A 23,022-nucleotide genomic window follows, 5' to 3' on the forward strand; every position below is an offset into this window, starting at 1 on the left:
TAGGGATTGCATTAAATCAATCTATTGCCTTGAGTAGTATGGACATTTTAACAGTATTCTTCCAATCCATGAACAGGGGATATCTTTCCATAGTTTTGGTATCATCTTCAGTTTACTTCATCAGTGGCTTATAGTTTTTAGAGTATAGATCTTTCACCTCCTTGTTTAAGTTTATTCCTGTGTGTCTTACTCTTGATGTGATTTTAAAGGGAATTTTTTTTTTGGCTTTCTCTTTCTGATAGTTCATTATTAGTGTATAGAAAAGCAACAGATTTCTGTATGTTAATCTTATATTCTACAGCTTTACTGAATTCATTTGTTAGTTCTAAGAGCTTTCTGGTGGAGACTTGAGGGTTTTCTGTATAAAGTATTATGTCATCTGCAAATAGTGACAGTTTTACCTCTTCCCTTCGAATTTGGATGCCTTTTAATTCTTTACCTGGTAAATTGTTTATTTCTGTTTCATTATTTTTTCAGAGGTTTTCTGTTGCTCTTTCAATTGAAACAAATCCCTATTTTTTTTTCTTTTTTCTTCTTTTTTTTGTTTTTTTGCGGTACGCAGGCCTCTCACTGTTGTGGCCTCTCCTGTTGCAGAGCACAGGCTCCAGACGCACTGGGTCCAGACGTGCAGGCTCAGCGGCCACGGCTCACGGGCACAGCCGCTCCGCGGCATGTGGGATCTTCCCGGACCGGGGCACGAATCCGTGTCCCCTGCATCGGCAGGCGGACTCTCAACCACTGCGCCACCAGGGAAGCCCTTTTTTTCATTTTTTTTTTTGTCACTATGAATTTAGGTAAAACAGTTACCTATTGTGGTCTTGAAAGAATGTCCCTATATGGAAGTGTCTCTATACAGTCTGTGTGTGCCTGATGCCTGTGGTGAGAGAGCTGGATTTGACATGAACAGAAGTGACATCTTTCCTCAGGGCGTTGTGGCATCTATCACGTTGGTAGTGGATAGGGCTGGAGATGAAGGGATAGGGCCAGAGCTAACTGTAAGGCAGTGCTTCCCCTCTACTCATTGTCCCTCTCTGCCCTATTGGGGCTGGGGTTGGATCCCAAGTTTAAGGAGCAGAAGCCTTGAATATTGATTACGAGCTGGATTTGTTTCCTTAAAATATGTGCTCTCTCCTCTTTCAGTACCTGGCATCCTTGCCCTAGGAGAGCAGTGCTGCACCAACAGCGGCCATGCAGGCTCTGGGCTCATGATGGGGCATGGGCTTCTGCAGGTTGGCCACAGAGTTTTATGCTACCTCCAATTTGCTGCCTGTGATGACAGCCCCTGCTGCATCTGTGTCTCTATTTCCCCCTGCAGCCACACACTCCTCCGCAGTCTCCACTAACCCTGTAATGTTGTAGGGCTATGCCACAGGGCAGGCAGAGCCCACCTGGCCTCTTGATGTGTATCAGGATGCAGGCTGTGAAGTCTGGCCAGTGTCAGAGATCAGGGTTGCTTCTGATAAGCTTTCTCGGTAAGCACGAGCATTGGCCACCGTGCTGTGCTCAGACACTGCCCAGGTCTGAGTCACCTCTGCCTCCCACAGATGAGCCTTCCCAGTTGTGGCAACTGTCACTCCATTGTGGAGCTCTGAGGTGAAATAAGCATGGCTGGAGCATTAGCTCAGCTTGGGCTGGGGTGCATGCTGGGGCTGTTGTGGGAAACTGGGTAGTCACTCATGCAGTCCTAATTCTCCCTCTCTGTTCTGCCATGGGAGCAAGCCAGTGCTGGTTAACTCCTCACAAATGAAGTCCGTGCTGCTGACAGCCCTCCTGTTCATTGCAGCAGAGCTCAACCAGCCAAGGGGGCTTATCTTCCCTGTGTCAGACTCCAGTACTAGGGCACCTAATACGTGGCTGGAACCATCTCCAGGGAAATTCTCCACCCCTGTAATCTCCCTTTTCCTCTGAGTCCCCTCCCAGGGGCACAAGTCCTGACCTGATCACTTCCCTTGCTGCCTGATTCCCTGTGATTCTGTCTTACAACCTTAGTTGTACAGGAGTCTTTATGCCAATTTTCAGTTACTTTTTAGTGAGAATTGTTCCTCATGTAGATGTATTTTTTTTATTGGAGTATAGTTGATTTATAATGTTACTTTCTGCTGTACAGAGAAGTCAATCAGTTATACATATATCCTTTTTTAGATTCCTTTCCCATATAGGTCATTAAAGAGTATTGAGTAGAGTTACCTGTGCTATACAGTAGGTCCATATTAGTTATCTATTTTATATATAGTAGTATGTATATGTCAATCTCAATCTCCCAATTTATCCCTCCCCTCCTTTTCCCCCTGGTAACCATAAGATTGTTTTCTACATCTGTGACTGTATTTCTGTTTTGTAAATAAGTTCATTTTGACCTTTTATTTAGATTCCACATATAAGCGATATCATATTTGTCTTTCTCTGTGTGACCTCACTCAGTATGACAGTCTCTAGGTCCACCCATGTTGCTGCAAATGGCATTATTTTGTTCTTTTTTATGGCTGATTAATACTCCGTTGTATATATGTACCACATCTTCTTTATCCATTCCTCTGTTGATGGACATTTAGCTTGCTTCAATGTCCTGGCTGTTGTAAATAGTGCTGCAGTGAACAATGGGGTGTATGTATCTTTTCGAATTATGGTTTTCTCTGGGAATATGCCCAGGAGGGGGATTCCTGGATTATAGGGTAGTTTTATTTTTAGTTTATTAAAGAACCTCCATACTATTCTCCATAGTGGCTGTACCAATTTACATTTCCACCAACAGTGTAGAAGAGTAAAAGGTAAATTAAGGAAACAATCCCACTTACCACCACATCAAAAAGAATAAAATACCTAGGAATAAACCTATCTAAGGAAGCAATAGACCTGTATTTGGATAACTATAAGATACTGGTGAAAGAAATCAAAGGTGACACAAACAGATGGAGAGAGATACCATGTTCTTGGATTGGAAGAATTAACAGTATCAAAATGACTGTAGTACCCAAAGCAATCTGCATATTCAATGTAATCCCTATCAAGTTACCAATGGTATTTTTCCCAGAACTAGAACAAAAAGTTTTACAATTTGTTTGGAAACCCGGAAGACCCCAAATAGCCAAAGCAATCTTGAGAAAGCACAACGGAGTGTAAATAATCAGGTTCCCTGACTTCAGCCTATACTACAAAGCTACAGTAATCAAAACTGTATGGTACTGGCACAAAAACAAATACAGGTGAATGAAACAGGATAGAAAGTCCAGAGATAAACCCACGCACCTGTTCCATGTCACAGTCTATGACAAAGGAGGCAAGAATATACAGTGGAGAAAACACTGTCTCTTCGGTAAGTGGTGCTGGGAAAACTGGATAGCTACATGTAAAAGAAAGAAATTAAAACACTCCCTAACACCACACACAAAAATAAACTCAAAGTGGATTAAAGACCTAAATGTAAGGCTGGATACTATAAAACTCTTAGAAGAAAACATAGGCAGAACACTATCTGACATAAAGCAAGATCTTTTTGACCTGCCTCCTGTAGTAATGTAGATGTATTTTTGGTGTGTTCATGCTTTCTCCCACTCATCCATCTTGATCTGAAAGTCTGGAGATACTGCTCTTAAAAAAGATTTTGTTTATGATCTTGGTGAAAATTCACATGTCTGGCTCCTCTAACCTCTCGCATTAATTTACCAAATGTGTGCTGCTTTATCAAGCTTTAATTACTCACTATTTGCCAAGTGTAGAAAGTAATTTAAAATATAATCTGTACCTTCATAATCTAGTGGAGAAGGTAGTTCTCTAAACAGCTAATTATAATAGTAGGATAAAAGCTATAATGCAAGTGTGAGTAAGGCACTATTCACAGTAGAGGAGGTGCTTATTTCTGCTTCCAGAGTTTGTGTAAGTGTTTTCAAAGTGGTATTTGACTCCTGAAGGTTGATATGGAGTTTTGGGGGTATAGAAGAGCATTCAAGGTACAGGTAATAGAGAGGCATAAAGCATTTATGAAATTAGTGACAATTGGGCATGGCTAGAACAAAGAGGTACTGTGAAAGGGTTACAGGAAATGAAACAAGAAATGGACTGAGGAGTCGAGTTTATAAAGGGAATTCTCATCACTTCTTAAGGTATTATCCATTAATAAGGATGTGACATGAGAAGAATTACATTTTAGAAAGATACAGCTTGTTACAACTGTGGTAAGGATACTACTAAAACTGTGGTTAGAAATGATAAAATCTTAAAGTACTGAAGTGGAAATGGAAGAATGGCTATTTTCCAGATAAATTAAGGCCAATAAAAATTTGACTGTTATTACTTGTTGTAGGGGCTGAGAAAGGTAAAGGCATTTGAAAGATTTCCACACTTACGACATGGACTACTGGATCAATTAACATTTACCATAACAAAAACTGGGGAGAACTGTAGAAGAAGCAGATTAGAGTTGGGGAGAAAATTAAAATATTTCTGAGCAACTTTGAATTACCTTTAAATATTTCTATTCCTAATGAATTTGGACCAATATTTTTTTTCTGGAACTGTTTCAGTAATGGCAATCACTATCTACAGATTCCTTTATTTTTATTACATAGATTAATTCATTCAGAAAAGTCATATAATTAGAAGCCTGTTAAATGAAATTGCATTAAGGAAATAAATGTATTATCACATTTAATTCTAACAGTAAATTAACAGACACAAGCACAGTCATGTTTCAAAAGAGAATTGCTGATAATACACAAAGGAAGACCTGGAACATTTTATAGGATAAGCCAAATGTTAGGACACAAAAAAAATGCCTCAGTAAATTTAAAAGGATTGAAATCATTCCAAGTATTTTCTCTGGCCACATTGGAAAGATGCTAGCAAACAAAAATGTAGGGAATCTAGAAAATTCACAATATATGGAAACTAAACAGTTCACTCTTAACCAGTGGTTCAAAAAGAAATCACAAGGTTAATTAGAAAATACCTTGAGACAAATGTAAACAAAAACACAGCATACCAAAACTTACGGGATGCAGTGGAAGCACTCTTCAAAGGGAAATATATAGCTATAAATGTCCACATCAAAAAGAAAGAAACATCCTCGATAAATACAGTACTTTATACCCTGAAGGACTAGAGAAAAAGAGAAAACTAACTCCAAAACTAGCAAACTTAGCTATGACAACAACATAAAAGTAGGAAGATAGCCCTGTTTAGGAGCAGACATTTCATATAATGATTTAAGTTGTTATCAGTCAACTAGATTGCTATAAATTTAGAATATTAAATGTATTCCCCATGGTAACCACTAAAAAAATACCTAAAAGTTGTAAAACAGGAAATGACAAGGGAATTAAAATGATTCACTACAGAAAAAGAAAAAAAATCAGCTTAAATACGTAAGACAATTAATGTAAGGAAGGGAGGGAGGCAGGGTAAAAAGAAAAGATCAAGGAAGAAAATAATAAGGATTAAGGTGGAGCTAAATAGAGAATAGAAAAACAGTACAGAGTCAACAAAAACAAAAGTTTGTTCTCTGAAAAAATTAACAAAGTTGACAAACCATTAGCTAGATTGATTAAGAAAAAGAGGAAGCTCAAAAACAAATCAGAAATAAAGATGTGAATATTACTACTGATCTTACACAAATAAAAATGATTATAAAAAATCCTCTAAACAGTTGTATGCCAACAAATTTGGTAACCTAGATGAAATAGACAAATTCCAAGAAGCATGTGAATTACCTAAACTGACATAAAAATAAATAGAAAGTCTCAACAGATCTGTAACAAGTAAACAGATTTTCAACAATTAAAAACCTCCCACCAAACAGAAGATTGTAAAACAACTATACTCCAGTAAAAATTAATTACAAAAAAGAATCTCCCACCAAAGAAAAGTCTAGGACCAGATTACTTCACTGGTAAATTATTCCAAACATTTAAAGAATTAACATTATGCTTTTCAAACTCTTCCATAAAACAGAAGAGGAGAAAATACTTTCTAACTCATTCAATGAGGCCAGAATTACCTTGCTACCAAAGCCAGATAAAGACATCCAGAAGAAAGAAAAATTATAGAGTAATAACCCTTATGAATATAGATGCAAAATAGGAAAGTATTAGGACACTGAATGCAACCACATATTAAAAGAATTATACACAGTGACCAAGTGAGATTACCCCAGGTGTTCAAGGGTAGTTCAATATAAGAAAATTAATCACTGCAATAATACCACATTAATAGAAAGATTGAAAAGCAGAAAACCACATGATCATCTCATTTGACACAGAGAAAGCATTTAACAAAAATCCAGCATTCTTTTCATGGTAAAAACACTCAGAAAACTAGGAACAGAGGGAACTTCCTTAACCTGATAAAAGGCATTTGTGAAAACCCCACAACTAACACCATATTCAGTTGTGAAAAATGGAAAGCTTTCTTTTTATATCTGGAACAAGACAAAGATACCTGCTTTCACCACTGATGTTGAACGTTGCATTGGAAGTTCTAGCCAGCGTATTTAGACAAGGACAAGAAATAAAAGGCATCCAGCCTGTTAAGTGAGAAGTAAATCTACCTTTATTCACAGATAATATGATCCTGTATATCGATAATCCACAAGAAAGTTACTAGAGTCAATAAACAAGTTCAGGGACTTCCCTGGTGGCGCAGTGGTTAAGAATCCGCCTACCAATGCAGGGGACACGGGTTCAGCCCCTGCTCCAGGAAGATCCCACATGCCGTGCAGCAACTAAGGCCATTCACCACAACTACTGAGCCTGTGCTCTAGAGCCCTCGAGCCACCGCTACTGAGCCTGCATGCCACAGCTACTTTAACCCGCGCGTCTAGAGCCCATGATCTTCAACAAGAGAAGCCCACGCAACTAGAGAAAGCCCGTGCACAGCAGCAAAGACTGAACACAGCCAAAAATAAATAAATAAATTTAAAAAAATAAACAAGTTCAGCAAAGTTACAGGGTACAAGATCAACACATGAAAATTACTTGTTTCTATACACTGGCAATAAACAATCTGAAAGGAAATTAAAAGCTACGCCATTTAAAATAGCATCTGAAAATAAATGCCTAGGAATACATTTAACCAGTGTGGTAAAAGACTTCTATGCTGAGAACCACAAAAAGATAGACCTATAGACCAATTGAATAAAATTAAGGATCCAGAAATAAACCCGTATCTATGGAAAATTCATTTTAGACAAGGGTGCTACGTCAAAGCTTTGACAACAGCTTTGGGAAAGAAAAAGCTTGTCAACAAATGTTGCTAAATGATTGGATTTCCACATGGAAAAGAATTAACTTGAACCCATATCTCACACCGTATTCAAACATGAACTCAAAACAGATTAGTGTTCTAAATAGAAGAACTAAAACCATAAAACACTTTGAAGAAAACATAAGGATAAATCTTCAAGGCCTTGGATTTGGCAATGGATTCTTTTTTTTTTTTACATCTTTATTGGAGTATAATTGCTTTACAATGGTGTGTTAGTTTCTGCTTGGCAATGGACTCTTATGCATGACACCAGTAAAGTGAGCACGAAAAGAATAAAATACATAAATTGTGCGGCACCAAAATTAAAAGTTTTTGTGAATCAAAGTATTATCAAGAACGTTAAAAGACAGCCTACAGAATGAGAGAAAATATTTGGAAATAATATCTTAGGTAAGAGTTTAATATCCAGAATATATGGAAAACTACAACTCAACAGCAAAAAGACAAACAACCCAATTTAAAAATTGCCAGAGCACTTGAATAGATATTTCTTTAGAGAAGATATACAGATGGCCAATAAGAACATGAAAAGATACTCTGTAGCAGTGGTCCCCAACCTTTTTGTCACCTGGGACCGGTTTTATGTAAAACAATTTTTCCACTGACAGGGCAGGGCGGGATGGTTTAGGTGGTAATTCGAGGGACAGGGAGTGGCAGATGAAGCTTTTAGTCACTTGCCCATCGCTTGCCCACCGTTCCCTGGGTTGGGGACCCATGCTCTATATCACTGCTTATTAGGGAAATGCGAGTCTCAAAACTATGAGTTACCAGTTTACACCCATTAGGGTAGCCATTAAAAAAATAGAATAACAAGTATTGATGAAGATGTGGATAAATTGGAACCATCATGCATTCTTGGTGGTAGTGTAAAATCGTACAGCCACTGTGGAAAACTCTTTGGCAGTCCTTCAAATGCTAAATATGGAATTACCATATGATTGAGTAATTCATAGATTGAAGTTCTGATACATGCTACCATGTGGATAAAGCTTGAGAACTATGCTGAGTGGAATATGCCAGATACAGAAGGACGGATATTGTATGATTCCTCTATGTGAGTTTCCTAGAATAGTCAAATTCGTAAAGACAGTGTTGTTTAGGAGTTACCAGGGCCTGGGGGAAGGGGAAAATTAGGAGTTATTCCTTAATGATTACAGAGTTTCTGTTTAAGTTATGGATAAGTTTTGGAAATAAATAGTAATGATGGTTGCACATCATTATGAATGTAATTGTCACTTAGCTGTACACTTAAAAATGGTTAAAATGTTAACTATATTTATTACAATAAAATAAAAAGGAAAACAAAAACTAGTTGACCATAAATGTGATGTTTGTTTCCGGACTTTCAGTTGTACCCTATTGCTTTATATGTCTTTCCTTACGCCAGCTCCACATTGTCTTGATTATTGTAGATCTGTAGTGACTTGAAATCAGAAAGTGTAACTTCTCCAGCTTTCTTCTTTTCAAGATTTTTTGACTGTTATGTGTTCCTTGAATTTCCATATGAATTTTAGAATTTGCTTATCAGTTTCTGGAAGTGAGTTCTTAAGCCCAGTCTGCCACTCCTAGTTGTGGGACCTTTGAAAAATTGCGATTAGAGTAAAAGAGCACTTTACCTCTAGAATGATTCCTTTAGTGAGGAAAGCAGTGTGTTATAAGGGAAAGAACATGAAATTTGGAATCAGTCTTCCTGAGTACAATACTATAGAATACTGATGGTATGTTAAATTGATAGATATTCTAAACCTAGCTGTGTCTCATGATGCCATGAAAATAGAAATGTCTGCTATTGTTCTTGATACATCTTAGTTGTGACAGAATCTATCAGTAAAAGTGACAGTTTGAGCATCATTAAAACCATTGATAAGAGAAGTTTAATTATGATTAAAAATCTAACTTATGTTTCCTCTTTCAGTAGTCATTTACTGTCTATCTTTTTAAACTACTATATGGAAAACCTGAGCACGAATGGTTGTTTTTCCTCCATGGTTATTGGGGTGGGTAATGGGCAATTATTGGTGGCACTCTGATGCTAATGGAAGAAATAGTCCATATTTTTAATACACTGTTGCCGGTTTTGAGAATATTTTTTTCTCCTAATTTCAGGTTGGGTGGGACTATATCAGCATACAAGATAGTACCAGATGAAATAGAAGAAATCAAGGTATAGTATGGCGTTTTTCACCTCTACAAAGAATCAGTGTCTCAGTGGGAAGGTGGGCAAATAATTGTTTTTTCTTTATCCTGTTGAATCTTTGGCAGTGTTAGGACATCATTTAATTCCGTTATCCTGTTTGAATTAAAATATACATATCAGATAATCATCATCAGATTTCATCTACCATCATCAATACATGTTAGGAGAATCAAGAAAGCAACCCTTTCTTGTAAACTTCATTGAAAATTTACTTAAGAAAACACTTTATAAGCATTACTATGCATAATGGACTTTTTAAAATCTTGTTTTAATTTCTTTTCCCTATCATCTTTCACCAATTATAAATAATATTAGTCTTCTAGTATATAGTTCCTGGTTCCTTTGATAACACAGTAGGTCAATCTCAATTTAAAATTTACAGCACAATACATGAAAAATTGACCTTATTCTTTGAATATTACAGCATTGTTACATTTTTCTGTCTCTAACATTTTACTAAATCCTGTGGACTATTAGTCTTCTAGCATAACACGTGGCCCTTTCCTAAAAGCAGTTTACAGTCTAAAGAGAACTGAACTTAGTCTTTTCCTTGAATAAAATTTAACAATTGGATAGCAAGGGTAAACAAGACGAGTTGAGCCTCTTAACAGTACATGTAAAGATCTCAACAAATTGTTAAGTTTGATTTGATCAAACTTTTCTAAATCAAGTTCAATAAATTCAAATCTTAGTAAATAATTCCTAAACTTGGTTACATTATTTTTAAATAAGTTAAATTCATGTTTATGTTCTATACTGTTACTTTCAGTATCTCAGGTGTTCTGTGTGGACAACACCAGTAATTAATACCATGATTGTATTCTAGCAGCAAGTGGGGGAAAAAAGTCAGGAGTGTCAAGAGACTCTTTCCAACTTGACATAAATTCATAAAGTAGTTTGGCTGAGAGGAACCTTATGTCTAATCCATATCTCTCATTTTTCGGAAAATAAAATGGGAATTAATAAAGGTGAGCTTGTTGAAATTAATTTTTTGTGGTGCTTAAAGGTGCTCTGTCTTATATTACAGTTGCAATATGTGTTAAGTGATAAAGGTAAACAAAGCATTCTATGAAATACATAGGAAGGAAGGACACTTGGTCATTCAAAAAAGATAATCAGCAAAATCTTTCTAAGAGGTGTACTAAGCAAATTGGAATTCTGTACAGAAGCAGAGGCACTTGTGAATGCATAGATAGGAGATAATATGACACCAGATAGATCACACGTGTAAAATAAAGATTGTTGAGATGTAGGATTGTCATTGGGCCTTTATGCCATGTTAAGAAATTTGGATTTTTAAACTGAAAACTATGGGGTGCCATTATGTGATTTTAAGAAAGAAAGTGGCATAATCATGTTGGTGATTTTATTAGGTTTTTCTTTGATGAGTGAGAAAAATTATTTCAGTGGAGAAGAGGTTCCATCTATAAGGAAGGAGACCAGATTGCAGGAATATAGGCAACGATTGAAACTTGAACTAAAGCAGTGGCAGTGAGGCTGAAGAAAAAAGCCTCAGATTCAAGAAATATTATTTAAGAAAATAGAATCAACAATACTTGGTGATTTATTGGATATTTAAGGGAAGCTGGAAAGGTTGACCTAGGTTTCTGCCTTGGGAATCTGAGTAGGTTGTGTTGGTGTTAACCTAAAGAGGAGATACAAAACAAGGAATAAGTTTGAGAGGAAATAGGGTAAGTTTTGGACTTACTGAATTTGAGGTTCCTCTTAGATAACCATATATCCACTAAGCCATTGGGTAAATCAGCTTGTAACTCAAAAGAAAGATAATTCTGTCTTTCAGTTGATACTGAGATTTGTCATTATGAAAAAGTTAGCTGAGGCCATGCTAGTTAGTGGAATTGCCTAAAAGAGCTATATGAGATCATAATAGTGGCCCAAAACTGTTGCCTTGGGGAAGGCCCATCCTAGAAACAGAGGATAAATATACTCTTTTAATTAATTAGCAGAAATGTTTTCAATTTTTTAGTAGTGACTTCTCTAAAGGAGTAGTGTTTTTCATTGTGGTTTTTTTTTTTTTTTCGGTACGCGGGCCTCTCACTGTTGTGGCCTCTCCCGTTGCGGAGCACAGGCTCTGGACGCGCAGGCTCAGCGGCCATGGCTCACGGGCCCAGCCGCTCCGCGGCATGTGGGATCTTCCCGGACCGGGGCACGAACCCGTGTCCCCTGCATCAGCAGGCAGACTCTCAACCACTGCGCCACCAGGGAAGCCCGTGTTTTCTTTTTAATTATAGAATTTTAACAGTTACTCCTCAAGAGATTCCTTGAAAAAAAACATGATTCATGGATGACATGTAATAGTGATTTTTTTCCATCAGTTACTGTATCTAAAACAGCTTTAGAGAGTTTGAGGCCTGAGGCATAAAAAAATGTGAAATTGATTCTTCCTTTCAAAAGTGTTGGAAGAAAAACAGTCATAAAATATTTCAGCATTTTTTGGCACCATTAGTATTTTCAGCTGATATCTTTTTGTTTTGATTGGAGGAAATTTGAAACATCTGGTTGTAATGTTTATTTTATTTGGCTAGTATATGAGTAATTTTAAATTACCTAAATAGTACAATTAAGTCTAAATTTGAAATATACTCTTTGTAGTATACCGTGTATAAATAAATATGCATGTGTACATTTACTATTAAAAAGATATGATTGGTTGATGAAGCATAATTCAATTTTTGTCAGATGTGGTAATCTTTCACAATGCTTCTAGCACCAGAAATCATTATTTAGTTCATATATAGTTTGAATTAAGCATACATTTATAATTTACCGTAAATCACCTCATATTGAATGGCTGCTTGGCCAAAGCCTTAAGGGATAAACAGCAAATACATTCCTAGCCCAATCACAACCATCTCTTCCACCCAATACCCTGAATTTTTATCATTATCAGTTCCTTTCTTTTATTTAGTTTTACTATATATGTATACATGCTTAAATATTACAATTTATTTTTGTTTCTCTTTGAACTTTGTATGAATTGAGTCGCATTGTATTCAATCTGTTGTGCCTTGCTTCTTTTTTTCAATACTGTGAGATTCATCAGGTTGTTGTCTATAGCTAAGGTTTTTGGGGGGTTGTTTTTGGTTTATTTTTTTGTTTTATTTTTTGCTATAAAATAGTGCATTGTGCCACAAATTATTGAGACATCCTTCTGTTGAAGAATATTCAACTTATTTCCATTTGGAACTATTATGAAAAATGATGCTATAAAAGTCTTATAAAATATCCTGTGTAAGAGTTTCTCTGAAATATATACTGAGGAATGGGATTCCTGAGTTTTAGTAATGTATGTTTTCTGGATGAAATCAAACTGTTTTCCAAGGTAGTTAAGCCAATTTATACTGCCACTTGGCTAAATTTATTTAAAATAGAGATATTTAAGTATTAACTCTTTAATATATTTGTAATTTATATTGGTATAAATTTGTTTTTATTTACAAATGAGATGACTAAACTTTCATAATATTTTCCAAATGTATCTATTTCCCCAGCCCAATTTATTGAAAAATCCATCTTTTCCCCCTATGGTTTGAACTGCCTCAGGTACCATGTATTAAATTTTCATATGCCTAGACACACACATGCACATACACAAATCTCTCTCTTCCTGAACTGTTGTTTCATTGATCTGTTCATCTGTTCCTTTGCTAGCACCATACTATTATGATTATAGTGCTTTTTTTGTATAGTAGGAAAGGTTGTATGTTGTTTTTCTTTTTTATTCTGTTGGCTCATGTATTAATTGCTCCAGATATTACACTGAGTTTGTCAAGTTCAAAAGTGTTCCTACTGAGAAGACTTTTGGTTCTAACCAAGGTGGAGTAGCCCTGTTCTTCCAAAATCTTTCCTCTCACAATTAAAAATCCCTGGACTTTTGTTTGTTTATATTAAAAAATAAACAAGCATAGAAAGCCTCTGAAAGGTAGGAAGAAGAAATCAGACTGCCTTAGGACTTCAGGACTTGAGGAATGACATGGCAGTGAGTTACCTGGGTTTCTTTTTGTCTCCCATTTTACCCAGCCTCCAACCTGGAACCACCAACAGGCAGAGAAGAAAAGCACGTAGAAAAGCCTGTTCCCTCTTGCCAAAGGACCCAAGACAAGGGTGGACTAACAGAACAGAAAGCCTTTTATGGCATACCCTCCCTACTCCAGCCAAATGCCAATGAGAAAGCTACTTAACTTCCCAGAGTTTCAGCAGAGCCAAGAAGGGAGCTGATCTTCCAGCTCACCCCCTGCCACCTGACAGAAGCAGGTGGCAGATCTCTGAATCCCCTCTGCCAGTGGTGTTGGTGGGGTGATCAGGGAGCTATTCTTCCATCTCTCACATAGCAGGGTAGACAGTTCTCTGATTTCCCTGCCAGAATATGGTAGTGGGGACCAAGTAGGGAGTTGATATTCTATCACCAGCCCAGTGGAAACAGGTTATGCTCTGATTCCTCCTGTAGGGTAGTGTCAGTAGGGTCCAGTGATGAGCCGAGACTCCCCCAACCCAGCAGAAGTTAGACCAAGAGGCAGTGCAAGATAGGACTAGTCACCGCTCTACTTCACCCTCCCTTTACTGTGTTAATGAGGCCTTTAAGGGAGATGACACTCCACCCTCATATACATCAACATCAGTGGAGATGTTACTGCACTCTCAGTATGAGTCAACCTTCTACTTCCCTTCCCCTCTCAGTGTTAACAGGGTCCAGCAGGGAGCTGAATATCTCATACTAACAACAATGTGGAGCAAGGTGATGCACCACTTTCACCAGAAAGGTTTCAGCAAGGTTAAGAGAAGAGTTAAACTTCTACCCTATTGTCTTCAATGAGGCAGTGGGAATCAGTGCTTCACTTCTGCCAGAGTGGTGTCAGTGGGACCCAGCAAGAAGCTGAACATATGGCCCTTATACTACAAGTCAACAAGAGGACATCTTAAAAAGATTAAATAGGATTCAGAGTCTCATAATATCCAGAACGTCCTGGGAACAGTCAAAAGTCACTCATCATACCAAGGTCAATGAAAATCACAACTTGAATGAGAAGAAAACAGTGAACAGACACCAGTATGAAGAATAATCACGTTGGAATTATCTGACAAGGATTTTAAAGCAACAATCATAAAAATGCTTCAACAAGCTATTAGTAATTCTCTTGAAACAAATGAAGAAAATAGAAATTACAAAAAGCCAAATGGAAATTACAGAACTGAAAAGTACCATCTCCAATATAAAACACTGAAGGTGGGCGGGGGGGTGTGTGGTGGCAGGGTGGGCAGTGACTCCAGAAGGAAGCGGCACAACATTTTTCAAGTGCTGAAAGAAAGAACTACCCGGCACAAAGTCTACATCCAGTCAAATTATCCTTCAGGAATGAATGGGAAGCAGATACTCAGACAAAAGAAAAATAAAAGAATTTGTCACTAGGAAACCTATCCTGAAAGAATGGGTAAAGAAATTCTCTAAAGAGAAAGGAAATGATAAGAGAAAAAGGCTTGAAAATTTAGAAAGGAAGAACAACAGCAGAATGGGTAAATAGATTAGCTGATCTTTTTTTATGATTTTCTTAAATCACATTTGAAGGTTGAAGCAAAAATTATAACACCATATGATGTGGTGCACAATGTATGTAAAGTAAATAATGAACATAATCATATTTAAAATGTGGGAGGGTAAAGGTGCCTAAGTGGAAGTAGAGTTTCGGTATTTCACTTGAAATGACAAAACGCCAATACCAGTAGACTGTTTTAAGTTACATCTGTATATTGAAACACCAAGCAACCACTAAAGTATTTAAAATTGTGTACTCAAAAACACTGTAAGTTAAGATGGAATCCTAAAAAGTGCTCAAGTAATCCACAATAAGGCATGAAAAGAGAAACAGAAGATACAAGCAAAAGATAAATAATAAAATGGCAGATTTAAATCCTGAGATATCAACAATTACCTTAAATAAATAATCTAAATATACCAATTAAAAGACAGAAATTGATGTAATGGATTTTTAGAAATGATCCAACATATGCCATTCTCAAGAAACTCATTTGAAAAACAATGACATAGGTAGGTTGAAAATAAAAGGATAGAAAAAGATATACCATGAAAACACTAATTTTTAGGGGAGAGGAAAGCTCTCAAGTCATTAATCTATGTTTCTTCCTCAAGAAACTAGAAAAATAGGAGCCAGATATAGTCAGAGCAAGAAGAAGACAGGAGATACTTAAGAATTGGAATCAGTGAAATTGGGAACATTAAAACGACAGGGGAAAATCAAATAAAAAGCTGGTTCTTTTAAAACTCAATAAAATTAGTAAACCTCTTACTAGACTAACGAAACTAAAGAAGACACAATCACCTATATTAGGATAGGACAAAGACTATCACTGCATATCTTCTAGTCATTAAAAAGATTATTAGAAAAGGCTTTGAAAAACTATACTCATAAATTGGACAACTTAGAAGAAACGGACCACTTCCTCAAAACCCACATACTACCAAAACTAACCACAATGACATAGGCAATCTGCATAGTTGTATAACCATTAAAGAAATTAAATTTGTAATGAAAAAGCTCCTAATAAAGCTCCAGTCCCAGATGGTTTCATGGGAGAATTCTGTCACACATTAAAGAAGAATTAATATCTATTTTACTCAGCTTTACTGAGTCATTTCCCACCTTGTTTTATGAGGCTAGTATTACATTGATACTAAAATCAGAAAAAGACAGTACAAAAATGAAAACTGTAGACCAAGATCTCTTACGAACTTAAAATCCTCTACTAAATATTACCAAATCAAATCCAACAATGTATAAAAAATTATTACACACTACTACTAAGTGGAATTTATTTGAGGTAAAAACTTGTTCAACATTGGAAAAACAATCAATGTAATCTATCATATCTACAAGCTAAAAAAGAAAAATTATATGGTCATATCAATTGATGCAGAAAAGGTGTTTGACAAAATCTAAAACCCGTTCTTGAAAAAGCTCTTAACAAAATAGGAATGGGGTGGGGGGAAACCTCCTGAACTTGATATAGAACATCTACAAAAAATTAGAGCTAACAATATACTTAATGGTGAAAGAATGAGTGCCTTCCTCTTAAGATCAGGAAAAAAGCAAGGTTGTCCGCTCTCACTACTTTCCTCCAACCGAGCACTAGAAGTTCTCAGTAGCACAGGAAGGCAAGAAAACGTATTAAAAGGCACAAAGATTGGAAAGTAAGAAATAAAACTCCCTATTTGCAGATGACATGATTGTCTATGTAGAAAAAAGTATCTAGAGAAAAACTGCAGCTAATAAGTCAGTTCAGTTAATTTGGGGGATATAAGATCAACATCAAAAAGGTCAATTTGATTTTTATATAATTACAACAGTAGGAAGCTGAAATTTAAAACAATACCATTTACAATTACTTCAAATAAAATTAAATAGGTCGCGCTTAAGAACACACATATCTGTATGCTTAAAACTACAAAATGCTGAAGAAATAAAAGGACACTTAAAGAAATGGACAGACATACCATGTTCATGGATGGAAAGATTAAACATAGTAAGGGTGTCATTGTTCTCCAAATTGACATATAGGTTTATGCACTTTCTATTAAAAAACCCAACAAGTTTTTTTTATGACATACAATTACATAAATTTATTTTAAAATTATATGGAAAGGCATAGGTTCTAGAATAGCTAAAACAATTTCAAAAAAGAATAAAGGGAAGGACTAGCTCTACCCAATGATAAGGTTTACTGTTAGCTACAGTAATCAAGATAGTGTAGTATTGGCAGATAGATAGATAATATCAATGAAACAGAATGTATAACCAGTAAGTAGACTCACACAAATATGTCCATTTGATGTTTAATAAAGCTACAAAAGTACTTCAGTGGATAACCTTTTCAACAAATGACTCTGGAATAGTTGGGCATCCATAAGCAAAAAAATTAACCTCACCCATTTTATACCTCTTATATAAAAATTAACTCAAAATGGATTATAGATTTAAATATAAAACAAAAGCTGTTAAGAGAATAAAAGGACAAATGTTCAAGACCTATGGTTAGGCAAAGAGTTTATGTCCTATTTTTTGTTTCCTACTATAAATGGAATGCTTTCTCTCTTTATTTTAACCCCTCCTCATCTTTTTTTTTAACTGAAGTATAGTTGATTTACAGTGTTGTGCCAATCTCTGCTGTACAGCAAAGTGACTCAGTTTTATGCATATATACATTCTTTTTTAAATATCCTTTTCTATTATGGTTTATCCCAGGAGATTGGATATAGTTCCCTGTGCTATACAGTAGGACTGTGTTGTTTATCCATTCTAAATGTAATAATGGTTTGTATCTACCAACCCCAAATTCCCAGTCCATCCCTCTCTCTCCCCCTCTCCCCCTTGGCAGCCACAAGTCTTAATCTCTATGTCTGTCTGTTTCTGTTTTGTAGAATAGGTTCATTTGTATCATATTTTAGATTATCCACATATAAGTGATATCATATGGTATTTGTCTTTCTTTTTCTGACTTCACTTAGTATGGTAATCTCTAGTTGCATCCATGTTGCTTCAAATGGCATTATTTTGTTCTTTTTTATGGCTGAGTAGTATTCCATTGTGTATATATACCACATCTTCTTTATCCATTCATCTGTTGATGGACATTTAGGTTGTTTCCACATCTTGGCTATTGTGAATAGTGCTGCTATGAACTTAGGGGTGCATGTATCTTTTTGGATTATAGTTTTGTCCAGAGTAGGATTGCTGGATCATATGGTAATTTTATTTTTAGTTTTCTCAGGAACCTCCATACTGTTTTCCATAGTGGCTACATCAATTTACATTCCCACCAACAGTGTAGGAGTAACCCCTCCTCATCTTGATGGAAATTTCACTCTGGGTAGATGTGGCCTCGAGTATGGGGCTTCCTCTCCCCTCAGCTCCCAATTAAGGGTTATGGTATCTCTCCAAGATGGGCAGGCCTTCATCATTTCTCATGCCTCCAACTCTGAATTGCAGAGGTTGGATTCCTGATGAATGCAGTTGAAAGTCAGGGGCTCCCTTCCTTTACCCAGCCCCCATTCATAGGAGGGTAGCTGTAGTCCTGATGCAGCACACTGAGAATACTGGAGGCCTCATCATCCTCACTCCAGCTTGCTCATAGGGCAGAACATCCACATTAGGAGAGGCAACCCAAGCAGACCAAAGGCTACCACCCCTACACAGCACTTGGAACAGTGGCTTAAAGATTTTTTCCAGGGTAGTCCATAAGAATATATTACTCTTAAGCTATTCCCAAAGGAAAGGCCTTATTTGAAACAATGTGGGGAAGTTCAAGCCTAAGGTCACTCTCAAAAACAATGGATATTTTGGTGGTAAACAATTCAGAGTAGGCTGATAATCTCTCTAAAAGAGCAAGAAGCTAAATTAGTTTATCAGACTGAACCTGGGAGAAAGTCAGCTAAAAAGAATCCTTGGATCAGAACAAACCTCAAAGATGAAATGAAAATCTACCCTGTCTGAATTTAATTGATCAGACTGTGGAGCAACGTATGTCCCCAGGCATTGTTCATCACAGTAGTATCATTAGTGGAGCATAACAGCTGGATGTGCCAGCAAAGAGGCAAATAGCTTAACAGATCAAGGAAAGAAAAGAGACAGTTGAAGAAACCCCTACTAAAACCACTGTCTTCCCAAGGTGACTTTGTGTATGCCTTGGCTGTACCCTCTGAGGAGCAATATCAGAAGTTTCATACAGGGTGGAAATAGTCTTTTTAAAGTAGCCTAGCTGATTTCAGTAAACAAATAAATAATCAAACAACAAAGCTCTGAAGAGAGGGAAGGGTGTCAGTATCCCAGGTTGCTACAATATATTATATAATATGTCCAATTTTCAACAAGTATTTTAAGACACACAAAGAATAGGAGAGTGTGACCATACACAAGAAACAAAGCAGACAGCAGAAACTGCCTGTGAGAGGTCCTAGATATTGAATTTAACAGATTTCAAAGCAGTCTATTTAAATACGTTTTTAGAAAAAGAAACAAATCTTCTAGGAAGCCATATTGAAAGAAGGAAAGAAGCCAAGATGACAGTGTCTCATCAAATAGAGACTATCAATAGAAATATAAATTATTTTTTAAAAGAACCAAATGAAAATTCTGGAGTTGCAAGTATAATAAATGAAATGGAAGATTTGCTAGTGGGGCTCACTCAACAACTGTTCTGAGTTGACAGCAGACTTAAAGATAGGCAAATGATCAGAACCTCAGACAAAGGTGGAACACCGTTAAGCACACCAACATATGGTAATGGGAGTACAAGGAGACAAAAGAGCACAAAAAATATGTTAAAAAATAATGGCTGAAAATTTGCCAAATTTAATTATAAACATTAATGTACACATCCAAGAAGCTCCACCAATTCCAGATAAGATAAACTAAAATAGATCCATACCCACGCACCTGGTTTTAGTAAGTTCAGGCTGCTATAGCAGAGGGCTCATATACAACAAAAGTTATTTTTCACAGTTCTGGAGGTAATGGTGTCAGTATGGTCAGGCTCTTATGAGGACCTTCTCTGGGTTGCAGACAGCTTTCTTCCCATTCCTCACATGAGAAAGAGAGCTAGCTAGCTGCCTGGCCTTTTGTTATAAGGGCATTAATTCCATTCATAACGAATTCACCTTCATGACCTAATTACCTCCTAAAGACCCCACACCTACCAAATACCATCACATTGTGATTACAGTTTCAACACAGGAATTTTGGTGGGACACAGTCTTCCATTTCATACCACACATCATAGTAAAAGTGCCAAAAGACAAAGATAAAAAGTTTTATAAAAGTTATAAAAAGTTTTCACCAAAAAGAAGTGAACCTGATAAATTTAACATCTGACTTAACATCAGTAAAAATGGAGGCCAGTAGTATGACACATTCAAAGTACTGAAAGAAAAAAAACCTGTCAACAAACCAAGGATCTTGTATCCAGGAAAACTGTCTTTCAAAATTGAAGATGAAATACACTCCCAGGTAAACAAAAACTGAGAGAATTTATTGCTAACAGATTCACCTTGCAATAAATACTGACGAAAATTCTTCAGGCCGAAAACAAGTGGCCCCATAAAGTAAATGCACACACAGAAAGAGCACTGGTAAAGGTAATTATGTAGTTATAAAAGACAGTATAGATGAATGTTCTTTGTCCTTTCCTCTCATTACTGATTTGAAAAGCAATTGTATAAGACAATACATATACAACTTTTGCTGAGCCAATAATATATAGAAATGTAATATATTTGAAAATAACAAAACAAAGAAGGTAGGTTGGAGAGCAAAGCTGCATTAGAGTAAGTATATAACACCAGATGAAATCTTGAATCCACAGGAACAAATAGAACCAGAAATAGTAAATAAGAAAGTTAATATCAAAAACTCTATAAATATTTACTTGCCCTCTTACTTTTCTTGGCTTTTTCAATAAACATAAATTATATAAAATCTTAATTATAGCAAATTGTTGAATTTGATGCATGTGTATTTGTATGTACAAAGACATATATATATATATATATATGTATATGTAACGTGGATAACAATAGCACAAAAAGGAAAGATGAGAGACTAGAACTATGTAGGAGTAATGGTTCTATATCTCATGAAATTAAGTTAATAAACTCTAAATCTAAAGTAGATTTTGATAAGATACATATAGTAAACCCTAGAGCAATCACTAAGGAAATAGCTCTAAAACATATATAGTATTTAGTTTATATATATATATATGTATATATATATATATCCGTTTGAGAATGTCTCACATATTTGTTTTGTCCTGTTTGTTCATTCTTTTTATTTTCTCTACATCAGTTTGTACTTTTTTGTTTATTTGTCTTTGAATTTAATATTCTGTGTTCTGCTGCATTTTTCCTTTTGACCTGTGTTTACATTCTTCAATCCTAATAAACCTACTCATTTAGATCTAAATTTCAGATATTGTAAGTTTTATGTCCTAGTATGTCCATTTAATTTTTTATAGATTCCATTTCCTGGTGAAATTTTCCATCATTTTTTCTGTTTTATTTATCTCTCTTCTATTTTCTTGAATATATTAATCATAGTTTACTTTAAAATTCTTGTCTGCAAACTCCCCATGCATCTCTTGTGGGGCTTTTCATCTGTGTTTTCTTTTTAATATTGTGCCCTATTTTCTTACGTACCAAGTAATTTTTATAAATATATTTCCTGTGTAAAACAGTCATATTGGTTATAGATGATTTATCATCCATCATACTGTCTCCCTTTCTACTGATAGGTAGAAAATATGAGAAAGTGATCACTCCAATTCAGTCAAGAATTTTGCTGGATTAGAGCTGAGTTGAGAATATGGTGGGTTTTCATCCCTTCCTTCCTGTTACAATAGGAGATTTAGCTTTGATAGTCTTAGGTTCCAGCCTAGCTCTCTTGCCTCCAGCCTAACCAATATAAGCCTCAAAAACTGGCAGATATCTTGAAGTGGAAACTTTCATTGTTCTTTGGTCAGCCTTCCCTAGCAGATCTTTCTTTCTTAAGCACCATGAAGAATGCAAAGGATTTCACTCTGCCTTTCATAAGCTTTTTGTCTAGCTTTGCAGATTTATGTACAACACTGAAATCCACAATTGTTCCGAGGGAAAAAACAGCCATGTGTTTAAGTCTATTCAAGTTTCCAGTTTCTAAATGTCTAAAAGCTTTCTGGTTTCTTTTCCTCCCAGCAGAGGATCTCTGCCTGGAAAAGCTGGTGGTCAGCCCTGTGACCAAAATCAGCAAATATCCCCAGTGTAGATGGGTGCGGTGGGTAAGAAAAGCTACAGATTATCAGTTTAACTTAGAAAAGTTTCCCCATTTCTAAAATCTTATTTTGTCTAATTTATTGGTTCTGTAGCTTTTCAGTGTCTCTTAAAAAGTAGGATTTTTGTAATTATTTGATTGTCTACTCATTATGGTATATAAGTATTGACGTGCTATGATCTACTGCACTCTGCCCAAAAGCAGAACTCTGGCATTATATTTTTAACTGATTATTGCTAGGAAACATTGTTATTATATCTAGTAGTTTTTCAGTTGATTGATTTAAATAAACTTCAGTAAAGTCAAATCACAAAGTCACATCCTTTTGCCAGGATTGTGTTTTGTTTGTTTGTTTAATGTTCAGCGTATCAGACACTGTGGTAATTGCTTAAAAACTACTAACTCATTTTAATCCTCATAACAAACATATGAGGTGGGTACTATTATTGTTCCTATTCATAAGTGAGGAAAATGAAGCAAAGATCATTAAGTGATTTGTCCAAGGTCACACAGCAAGTAGTGGTGGAGCCAGGTTCAAGCCCAGATTCTGGATTCTTTTATGGTAATGAGAATTAGTAGTAGCATAGATACAAAACATCATTCACCCAATCTTTCTACGTGAATAAAGCAGACCCACTGAGGAAATGTTTACTTCAATATTTGTTACTTTGGTTTTTTTTTAGAAGATGTTTGAAATAGGAGTTTATTAATTAATTTATTTTTGCTGCATTGGGT

The 23,022-nt window shown here is 36.0% G+C and overlaps 1 protein-coding gene across 5 annotated transcripts in view; it reads left to right on the forward strand.

Annotated features, from left to right (window-relative positions):
• Nucleotides 1-23,022, forward strand: part of GPHN (gephyrin) — a 606,903-nt gene that overhangs the window by 208,502 nt on the left and 375,379 nt on the right. For all 5 annotated transcript variants that reach the window (XM_089907851.1, XM_089907850.1, XM_089907848.1 and 2 more), the window contains exon 3: nt 9,364-9,421. In XM_089907851.1, coding sequence (XP_089763977.1) covers nt 9,364-9,421 — 58 coding nt within the window. The remainder of the gene's footprint in view (nt 1-9,363; nt 9,422-23,022) is intronic.

Source organism: Delphinapterus leucas, chromosome 2 (assembly GCF_059928025.1).
Source record: "Delphinapterus leucas isolate spDelLeu-1000000601 "Yukka" chromosome 2, BTC_Dleu_Yukka2, whole genome shotgun sequence".
Lineage (NCBI taxonomy): Eukaryota > Metazoa > Chordata > Mammalia > Artiodactyla > Monodontidae > Delphinapterus > Delphinapterus leucas.